At 43.9% G+C, this 10,781-nt stretch overlaps 1 protein-coding gene across 1 annotated transcript; it reads left to right on the forward strand.

Moving 5' to 3' along the window:
* Positions 1 to 2,063: 2,063 nt before the first annotated feature.
* slc26a10 (solute carrier family 26 member 10) lies at positions 2,064 to 10,606 on the forward strand. Its single transcript, XM_042707586.1, has 18 exons — positions 2,064 to 2,708; positions 3,697 to 3,807; positions 4,201 to 4,358; positions 4,528 to 4,692; positions 4,817 to 4,969; positions 5,556 to 5,638; positions 5,745 to 5,892; positions 6,061 to 6,174; positions 6,682 to 6,759; positions 6,863 to 6,958; positions 7,180 to 7,286; positions 7,839 to 7,908; positions 8,129 to 8,308; positions 8,498 to 8,552; positions 8,687 to 8,775; positions 8,942 to 8,996; positions 9,223 to 9,329; positions 9,546 to 10,606. Exons 1-18 carry the CDS (start codon positions 2,444 to 2,446, stop codon positions 9,582 to 9,584), a joined length of 2,073 nt encoding a protein of 690 aa, XP_042563520.1. The 5' UTR covers positions 2,064 to 2,443; the 3' UTR covers positions 9,585 to 10,606.
* The last annotated feature ends 175 nt before the right edge of the window (positions 10,607 to 10,781 follow it).

A 10,781-nucleotide genomic window follows, 5' to 3' on the forward strand; every position in this document is an offset into this window, starting at 1 on the left:
CCACTCATAACAAACTCAACATAGCGAAAACAGTAGGCTAATGTAGAGTAAGGCCTTATTTGACTTTCATGAAGATTTTGAGCTGGCATTGTTAGCTAGCCGAATGATCCAGGTGTAGCCACCATTAGCCAGTTTTGATGAACATGTACAGTATATGGTCCCTGGGGACTCTCTATATATCTCTTTCTATATACTGTATATCTAAATGATATCTTTATTCTAGGTGTGTCTTCATTAGTTTTCTAATCACATTATTAGTATTCACAAGTCTTTATGGGCAAAGGCTAAAACACACAGAGGGCACCCATAGAGGGCCCAGACATTGTATTGTGACGTGCTGGGGTAGCGAAGCTTCCAGAACACTGCGGAGCAAGGGACTGTGGGTGGCTCCCAGCATGCCGTGCGAGCGAGAGAGTGAGTTAATTCTGGAGTTTGTAGCATTCTGTTCTCAAATTACATGGTTTAGGCCTCCCTTTTGTGTCAGGTGTTGGTGTCTGGTGTTAGGGTGTGTGACTGTTATCATTTTGTCTGTGTAATTTAAGTCCTGTATTAGTTCATTGTGTTAGTCTACTGTTATCTGTAAAGTAAGACCTGCCTTCCATTTCTCCCATTCTGTGTGTGCAAATATTGTATGTGTTTTACTGATGTGAATAAACGGCATGCATTGGCTGTACTGGAGCCCAGGAATCACCCTTGAGAACTGAGATCTCCGATGCCTCCTTCCACGCTAGAAGGCCACAGTATGAAATGTGCAAATATGACCAGAGCTGCCCTTTCCTGAATGACGGTGGTGGTGGTGTGTCTCACGGTGGTGTGACTGTGCAGCTGGACACGTCGATTGGTGTGGCGTGGCTGTGAGAACATGGCCGGATGGCGCAAGATGCTGTCAAGATGGACGCCATGCGTTTCTGCACGGAGGCACTCATTGCTCGGCTCAGGCCAAAACAAATCCTCCTATTTGTGCCAATTGTATCATTCTTTGTTTTCCACAGGACTGGACTATTTATTAGATTGCGATCTCCGGCACACTCACTGACATTGTTTTTAAAAAGCATGGCGATTATACAGGCAAACAGTTTCAAACACTGGAGCTGGCTGCAGTGAGCTCAGACACGTCCAACCTCAGGCTGACTTTTTTTCCTTAAAGGCTGACAACTGGGGGAAATTAGGTCCTATTTTTAAGGCTGATTTGACCTCATTAAATCAGTAACAATGGTGTTTGGTCACAATAATCTGGCCACTGGATGTGTCACTGACCATAATGTCTACAGGGTCACTGAGGGTAAAGTGGATATCCTTTATCCGAGTTAGGAGACAATTGACCGAAGGGTTACTGCATTGATTTGAGGAATGAGTAATTCATGTTTCAGGCTTTGCATCCGGCATCTAAACTCCTGTATAAGGTCTATTCCAACAGAATCATCCAGGTGTAGTTTTAATATCTAACATAACCTTGCCTATATCACCATATTACAGGTATGCCGATAGAAAAGTGGGCTGTTGATGTTTTAGTGGAGATAATTGTAAGTCAAATTTCATCTGCAACAGTTTCCAGACAAGTAATCTGAGGTTATCCTGCTTCCAGAGACTCCCATAGCTTTGATATGCAATGCCACTAAGTGTGATGGTTGGGAACGGAGCACTGGATAGACACTCATCTGAGTCAGCCTTCAGTTTGATCAGTCGGCCACGGACGGCATACGGGTCCACGATTAAATTTCACAAGGCTGCTCTGGTCCCACGCTTCACACGGAGAGACACCAAAGGCCACCAGGGAAATCCATCCGCCTCGGAAATGACCACCTCTAATAATCGCTAATAGATGTGGTTTGAGGTTACACCTTCTCTCAGGGCACAATGGCACTTTGATCTGTGTGGGGTTTTCATACAGAGCTGTACATTGTAGGTTTCCTCTCCTGTGAGATCTGCTGATATACACAATGAAGGAGGGGGCTTGAGTTAAGAGCTAAGTTAAGGAAGTGTGTGTGTGTGTGTGTGTCTGTGTGTGTGTGTCTGTGTGTGTGTGTGTGTGTCTGTGTGTGTGTGTGTGTGTGTCTGTGTAAGAGAGAGAGAGAGAGAGAGGGAGAGAGAGAGTGTGTGTGTGGTTCATGTATGAGTGGAAGATAATGAGTAGGGATGTTCATTCAGCTGTTTGGCTGGTAAAATGCCTTCCGCAGTAGGACCCAGAGGGCTTGCTGTATCTGTCATCGCTGGGGCTGGACAAGTACACCTTTATGGGGAAGCTGCCAAACTAGGACGTAAAAATCTTGCCAAAGAAATTCAACTCAAGCACAAAAAAGTTCAGCTTTGAGCCATTTAATTGGCCCCTAGCACCTGACAGGAAAATACAATGGTTCCTGAAGTCAAATTTGTGACTGCTATATATTTGAGGCGCTAGAATCCATGCTCTCCTCACTCACAACAGTCCTCAGATAATAACAGAATGAGCGCGTCAGTGGCCGTCTATAGGAATATTTACACCGAAGATCGCTTCAGACAAACGTATGGTACCGAGGACAAACACAGCGGACGGGAGAAGCTCCGTGAAAAACTTCTCAAGAGGTGCAGGTGTTCGCAGGATTCATGCCACAACCTGTTGAAGGAGAGAGTGCCGATTTTCAACTGGCTTCCAAAATACAGGCTAAAGAAATGGATTTTAGGAGATGCTGTAGCAGGACTGACAGTTGGCATTCTTCATATACCTCAAGGTAATCCGAGTAGGAGGCACGATGCATTGTATATGCTAAGTTTCTAAGGTCATATCGTAGTTTTCAAGTAGTTGAACACGACACAAGAGTGGAATTAAGATATATTTCCCAAGTACAGAGATGTTATTTCCAAGCTGCTGTTTACTCATTTTGCTGTAGTTACACCGGTGCCTTCGAGTTATGAATTAGAAACAGCGGTTAACATTAGAATGTTTCCTTTTATCACAGACCGGTCAGTGGACTGGCAGCTGTTTGCTGTTTTTTTTCAACATCTGTAGATACATACTGACAGCCTGTTAACCAGGCGTTTTAACCTAGTTAAACAGCTCACGTACTTTACCTACCCATTATATCAATTTGTCAAACATTACTGGTGACTTCAAGTAGCTCCAAATGTATATAAAAAAAATCGCATGGTTGTAAAATGCCAAAAAGAAACAACTAAATAATTCAAATGATGTTAATCACACTGACGATTGGTTAAAATCTAATGTTCACACTTACAGTTATAATTGCTTGTTATACCTTACTTATTTTTTTAAAGCATTTGTCCAAATTGGCCTATGTAATGAATTAAATAGATAAACAATTAAATATTGAAAAATCACCTTCTTACCCATAAATACTGAAATTCAAAGTGAATATGCAGGAAACCCAGCACACCAACACGAATATAGCAGAAAAGAGGCTACCTGGTTTCCCCAAACATTACGCTATTCTGTGAAATACACTCTATTTCCTTTAATAAACCAGGTAAAACATTCTTCATTACAGGGCTTTGAGCAAAACATTTAACAATTCATGTATGGTGGTGACAACCTGAAGAACCTTTGCAAAGGTTTTTGTAGGCTAATGTACAATGCAGTGAAGACATATAAGTGTATAATCCGGTACAAATCTATGCCATTTCTCATGAATGTAAATTGTTAAAAAGTAAAGAAAAAAGCTTGTTTGACACTTTACTCTTGGTACCTTTCTCTGTTGTTAGGAATGGCGTTTGCACTGTTGACATCCGTGGCACCCATCTATGGGCTGTACACTTCATTCTTCCCTGTTGTCCTCTACATGCTCTTCGGGACAGGCCGCCATGTGTCCACTGGTAATTTCATTCACGTGTTTTCACTGCATGGATCATGGAGTTATGGATATATTTCTTTGCAGGTTAGCACACTGAAAATGTCAATGCCAGTGAATTGTATATTATAGTTCTTTAAACATAAAGAGTTGTTTGGAAAGTGGTCCCACTGGACACTCTTCATTCACTAATGTTACGTTTATTTGTTTCCTTTCATAGCATAGATTTTTTTATACGTAAAAGCAAAACGAAATGTAAATACAACACGTATATGTAAGTGAAGTAGATGGATGACGTTTATGGATGGAGATGAATGTTGACTGAATGAAAAGAAAAACTTGAAACTTGGTATGGTTTTTGTAGCTGTCATTTGCGTGCCTGCGTGCCGTTTGTGACAGTGGCCTCTTGCTGGGACAGGTACCTTCGCTGTGGTGAGCCTGATGACTGGTTCTGTGGTGGAGCAGCTGGTGCCCACCCCTCTCGCCCTGAACTCCAGCAGTCCTGAGGCGGCAGAATTCGAAGCCCAGAGGATTGGAGTGGCGTCCGCAGTGGCCTTCCTCTCAGGGATTCTGATGGTGAGGACACAGGGCGACCTTCACAACACACGACAACAGTCAGAACTGCACAGCTTAGCCACCTCGACATAACTATAATAGTAAACAGTTTTTTAAGGTCAAATGTCATATGCTCTTAGTGGCGTTGGGTGTGGTAGCCGATAAACTCATCTCCATTTTCTGTCTTCAGTTGGGCATGTTTAGTCTCCAGTTAGGTTTCCTGTCCACATACCTGTCGGAACCCATTGTCAAAGCCTTCACGAGCGCGGCTGCCTTCCACGTGACTGTCTCTCAGCTGCAAAGCATGCTGGGGCTGCGGCTACCGCGTTATACGGGACCCTTCTCCCTCTTCAAGGTGAGTGCGCACTGCAGAACCTCGGTCTCTGTATGATACTTCAGCACAGACAATAATGACCTGCTGTGAGGGCTTGTGGTCGTGCTCAGGGTTGAATGCTAAGACAGTGAGTTGTTCTCTGCAGACCCTGGCATCAGTGATGGAGAATCTGCCCCACACAAATCTGGCAGAGCTTCTCATCTCTCTGGTCTGCCTGGCGGCTCTGGTGCCCGTCAAGGAGGTGAACATGCGCTTCCGACAGCGGCTCCGAACCCCCATACCGGTGGAGATCCTCACTGTAAGCCACGACTCTGCATGTTTTTTTTTTGACAATTTGTCCTTGAATGTTCATCTTGCTCAAGGACACTTTCACATGAACCTACGGGATTGGGATTGAATGGCCACTCTGAATCTGAATCAGAATCAGAATCAGAATTGTATTTATTGAAGAGGACTCTATCTCCTTAGCAGCCATTACTGTCCCACCAATATGTTTAAATTGTGACATGATGTTACGTGACCTAACGTGGCATGATGTGTAGAAAGGGTGGAGAGGTCTGTGTGATCGTAGAAGCATACAGGCTAATACACAGCCCTGGGAAGATCCGTGTTAATGCTTTAACATGAATAGCTTTCATCCATACTTTAATGTTGCGTGCAAGATTACACCTGTGAAGGGGGGATGGGGATTGTTGGCTTTTGTTGATTTTGTTGTTGTAAAATTTCAGAAAGCATGAAGGAAAACGCTCTTGCCTTTGTATTTTTATCCTGTATAACCCCAACGTACCCTTCAATAAATAAATATATATATATATATATATATATATATATATATATATATATATATAAAAGTTTACACCTGTGGATCTCTTTACTCCATATAGGTCATTATTGCGACTGGGGTGGCATACGGTTCCTCCCTGGACTCCAGATATGGCATTCAGATCGTGGGCCATATACCTGCAGGGTAACGGAAATTCTCTCTCCATTTTCCTTCCAGTTCAGAGATTAAACTATTAAAAGTACCAGTAAGATTATAATTATTATAATTAGTATTTCTCTGTCACCCCCAGGTTCCCTCCGCCCCGCATGCCTGCCCTGCAGGTGCTGCCGGAGATCGCCGGTGACACTATCGCTATCACGTTCGTAGGCTACGCCGTGTCTGTCTCTCTGGCAATGATTTACGCCGACAAGCACGGATACTCCATACAGCCCAACCAGGTAGCCCATCTCTCTCTTTCGCTCTCTCTCTCTCTCTGTCTCGCTATAACAAAACATGCAGAATGTGGGGATCCCAAACCAATTGTAAACAAAGATTTGGTCACAATACTGGTGTCCATGTGAATCTGAATTGCAGTGTTCTTGGTGTCCCCCCCCCCCTCCCCCCAGGAACTGCTGGCTCACGGCGTCTCCAACACGATCTCCTCTCTCTTCACCTGCTTCCCCAGCTCTGCCACCCTGGCCACCACCAACATCCTGGAGAGCGCCGGTGGACACACGCAGGTGCGGCAGCACCACACGTCTCATCCTACACATGAATATTCCATTAGCAGATGACACGGGGCTTTTGCTTTTTGTTTGTTTTATGAATGCACCACTGACTGATTGAATGAATGAACATCATTGTTTTGCCAGCGTCTTTAACTCTGGTCTGTCCCACAGCTCTCTGACCAGTTTACCAGTCTTTAACTCTGGTCTGTTCACCAGTCTTTAACTCTGGTCTGTCCCACAGCTCCAGTCTCTAACTCTGATCTTTCCCACAGCTCTCTGACCTGTTCACTAGTCTTTAACCCTGGTCTGTCCCACAGCTCTCTGGCCTGTTCACTAGTCTTTAACTCTGACCTGTTCACTAGTCTTTAACTCTGGTCTGTCCCACAGCTCTCTGATCTGTTCACTAGTCTTTAACTCTGATCTGTTCACTAGTCTCTAACTCTGATGTGTCCCACAGCTCCAGTCTTTAACTCTGATCTGTCCCACTGCTCCAGTCTTTAACCCTGCTCTGTCCCACAGCTCTCTGGCCTGTTTACCAGCCTGGTGGTGCTGGTGGTGCTGCTGCTGATCGGACCCCTTTTCTACTTCCTGCCCAAGGTGAGAGTGTAGAGCTGTACGAGATGAGGAGAGTATGCTCCTTTTCTGAGCCCTACCACTGGTCTCCTGACTCCTGCGTCCCTTGTGCCTCTCTCTCCTGCAGGCAGTGCTCGCGTGCATCAATGTGACCAGCCTGAGGCAAATGTTTGTCCAGTTTCAGGACCTCCCAGAATTGTGGAGAGTGAGCAGGATTGACTTTGTGAGTATTCCCCCCAAACAGATACACACATATCATTTCAGATCACTTGCTATTTATTGACCCACCTCTAATTGACTGTTTTTATTCATGTGGAACATATCAATTCCAGATCACAACAGCAACAAATATAATCCTTTTTTTTTTCTTATGGCTTGGTAAAAGCAACATAACTGACTTCACCTTTGCAAATATAAGAGAGATTTCTGTGTGTCTGGCTGTAGGTTGTGTGGCTGGTGACCTGGCTCTCAGTGGTGGTGCTGAATGTGGATGTGGGCCTGGCCATTGGCGTGGTCTTCTCCATGATGACCGTCATCTGCCGTACTCAGAGGTACGCATCCTTAGACTCAGCAGTGACATGATCTGGCAAACGAGCCCAATCTGTCAAACACACGAAAAAAAAAAAAACTCAGACAGACAACCCATTAGTTTATTGCAATGTTTATTCACTGAATAGCATTTTGCAACAAATATGTATGGGATACACGGTGATTAATATTGGAGTCTTAATAATTGCTAGTGTCAAAGGGGAATAGCTGTGCCTCAACTGGAACAGTCCCATTAAAAGTATTGAGCTCGTTATGTAACTCCCCGTGTAGAAAGCAATTGAAAAGTTTTAATTAGAATTTGTGCATTTATCAGCAACAATATACAGCGGTGATTATGCCCCCTAATTATGAATCCCAAACACCCAGGGGCAGGGTGGATACTGGAGCCGCTCTATCCCTCACCGGCTCCCTGTTCTAAAACAGACTCCGCTCTCCTCCGCTCTCCTCTCCTGGAGGACGTTAACTTTTCACACTCACCAGAGGAGAGAGCGGAGGGATTGGCGCGGGCCGGCGCAAGTCTGTGGACTTAATGAGTTGGGTTATTTTTTGCTCAGGGCTGGATGCTCAGTGCTAGGAAGGGCCTCCAACACAGAGATCTACAGACCTGTAGACAACCACAATAAGGTGAGACCCCCTGCCTTCAGCGTTGTTCTTCTGACTGTTGACTGTTTGCCTGTTAATCTGACATCTGACATCTACTTCAATGGAGGACACGGAGTTGCATCTCATGTGGTGCTTTGATAGATTAAGTTCTCTCACGTGCCGTCCTCTTAAAAGAAGTTTTCCAATGCCGTGTTATCGTCACTGCTCACCCGCTGCTCTCCTGGTCTCCTCTCCTGCCCAGTGCTATGAGATCCCGGGGGTGAAGATCCTGACCTATAATGGACCTATCTACTATGGCAACCGAAGCTTCTTCCGGGCCCACATGAGTCGGCTGCTGGGCCTGAGCCCGGAGAGGATCCGGCGCAGAGAGAAGGCACGGAAAGCCCTGGAGAAAAGGGAAAGGGAGTCCATTAACGCGGTGGTATGCAAATCTAGTGCGTGCGTACACACACACACACACACACACACACACACACACACACACACACACACACACACACACATACACAATGCCAGGTGCCAGGCTTTGGCAGGACTTGAGGTTATTTTTGATGCTATTTTTTGCTGGGATGCGCTCATTTAATAATAAACTGTCTGAATCCTTCCCCAGGAAAGAGGTGTTGCAAATACGTCATTTTCCTCTGAAAATGAGTTCTTTAAATCAGGTCAGTGTTGCTTTTTTCTGTGTGGTTAATGGCAAGACGAGCTCCTTCATGATTCACTCTTGTCCCAGAAGGACTCAAGGACCCATACCACATACTCACGTTTCTTCTCCTATCCTCCATGTTTGCCACCCCAGAGGCCCTGGAGAGTGAGGTCCAGGCCGTCCTCATGGACTGCGGCAGTGTCATCTTTGTGGATGTGGCAGGGGCCCGGCTGTTCATCCAGGTAGAGACTAAGTGTGCATTACAACCCTTAAATTAATTACATTATTTACAACCATTACATTAAATACATTATGTATAACCATTACATTAAATACATTATTTACAACCATTACATGAATTAGGATGAAGAGATTTTCTTTCTGATGACATGAGTAATTGTTTTTCAGATGTGTATTGAGTGTCAGAAGGTTGGGATGAGGATATACCTGTCAAACTGCAATGGTAAATGTGCTTATGCCATATAGTTAATGTGGCTTGCGGCTGTGATGACTTACAAAGTTGCTGTTTCGAAAGGAGTTAACTGGAAAAATATTGACTCTCCGTTTTCATTAGCAAAACCAATCTATTGTGTGAGAATACTTCACTGTTTACCACTGAGTTTCAAATGAAAGTGATCAGGGGTGATAACATTCTGCTCGGACCTGTTCATCGTCTCATGTCTCTGTAGAGAGTGTCCTGAAGATCCTGACCTCCAGTGGTCTGATGAACTACATGAACCCTCAGCACATCTTTGTCACCGTCCATGATGCCGTCGTCTACATTCAACAGCAGAAGGTAGGGAAGAGCTGGAGGACGGAACGTGTTCCACACTTACAATAAAAGCAAACTGGAAATGTTTTCCCCCTACCAATATCCCTCCGTGATACTAGGCATTCTGTCTCAAACTGAACTAAAGTGCATGTCCATATTTTTCCTCCGAATTTCGTTGTATGCAAAGATAAATGACAATTAAGGCTTTTTTTCTATTCTATTCTATTCTATTTTGATCAGGAGAAACCACCAGAGAACAACACAACGATTTGGGTGTAAAAGGTGACATTTCATTTAGTGGGAACACAGCATCCAACCAGGATCCCAACTGAGCTGCGGAGAGAGAGGATAAGCTTGGAAAAGCTTCAACGGCCATAGAGGAGTATACAGACGGGCTCCACGGGGTCTCCAGCGGTGTGCCTTTTTCTTTTGATCAAAATGACGGCTGAATCCAAAAACCTTTTTGCGGGTGCTGGTTTTGCATCGACACCATTCTATTATTTGGAAATGGCTATGCAAATGTAAATGTTTGTGAAGCTTCAAAATGAAGGGATTGTTCAGTCGTGTAATATACTCATCAATTCTGTCAGGTCCAAACTGATGTTACCGACTGCATAGCATGAAAGTGGTGGGCTGGGGGAGTTATGCTGAATATCAGAACAGCTGAGTTTATAGTATAGTATATTCATACCAGTATACAGTATAAGAGCATGATCTTACGTCTGCTCACAACTCTACGATCAAGGTAGGGTATTCTGCAAATAAATTAGGTCTATCATTATTTGTCTCTGCCACAAAAAAAAATGTAATGAATGGATTCACTCACTACATTGCAAGGAAAAGCAACATTCAAGTTTATATGGATAAGTATGAACCTGAAAATAAGTGAGGGATCCTTGTACTGCTGTACTGTATGTCAGTGTGAAAAATAGTTTCTGTGTGATATCAGCCATAACAATATGGAAGTGTGGCTTGTTCAGAATAAAACTAAGGCTCTCAATATAAACTCTCTTGTGCACACACATCCCACATGTTGGTTGTCTTACCATTATAACTCATGAAAGACCTCTTGAACCATGAGCTGGAATAGGTGCCAGCTGTGTAGCATGGACGCCTGCCTTATACCATACTATTTGTTTGTTGTTTGGACTGAGCTGGAAAGATAAAGAAGTAAATTATTTTTGTCTGTATTTTGTACTCATTACATTTAAGATGTACTTCTTGATGCTGGAAAAAAAAATGACATATTTATTTTTGTCATTGATGAATGAAGTATGAATAAACATGAATTATGTACACTATCTCTGCAAATTCTGTGTTTTACATTAAAGCTGATCTATTATGTTTTTCTGGTTTTTCCCTTTCCACTATTGTGTGATATAGCCTTCTGTGCATGCAAACGGTCTGCAAAGTTACAAAGCCCAAAGTACCCGCCAGAGGGAGTATCTCCCAGAAAAAACTTCTTGGAATTGCAGC

The sequence above is a fragment of the Clupea harengus genome, chromosome 4 (assembly GCF_900700415.2).
Source record: "Clupea harengus chromosome 4, Ch_v2.0.2, whole genome shotgun sequence".
Taxonomy (NCBI): Eukaryota; Metazoa; Chordata; class Actinopteri; order Clupeiformes; family Clupeidae; genus Clupea; species Clupea harengus.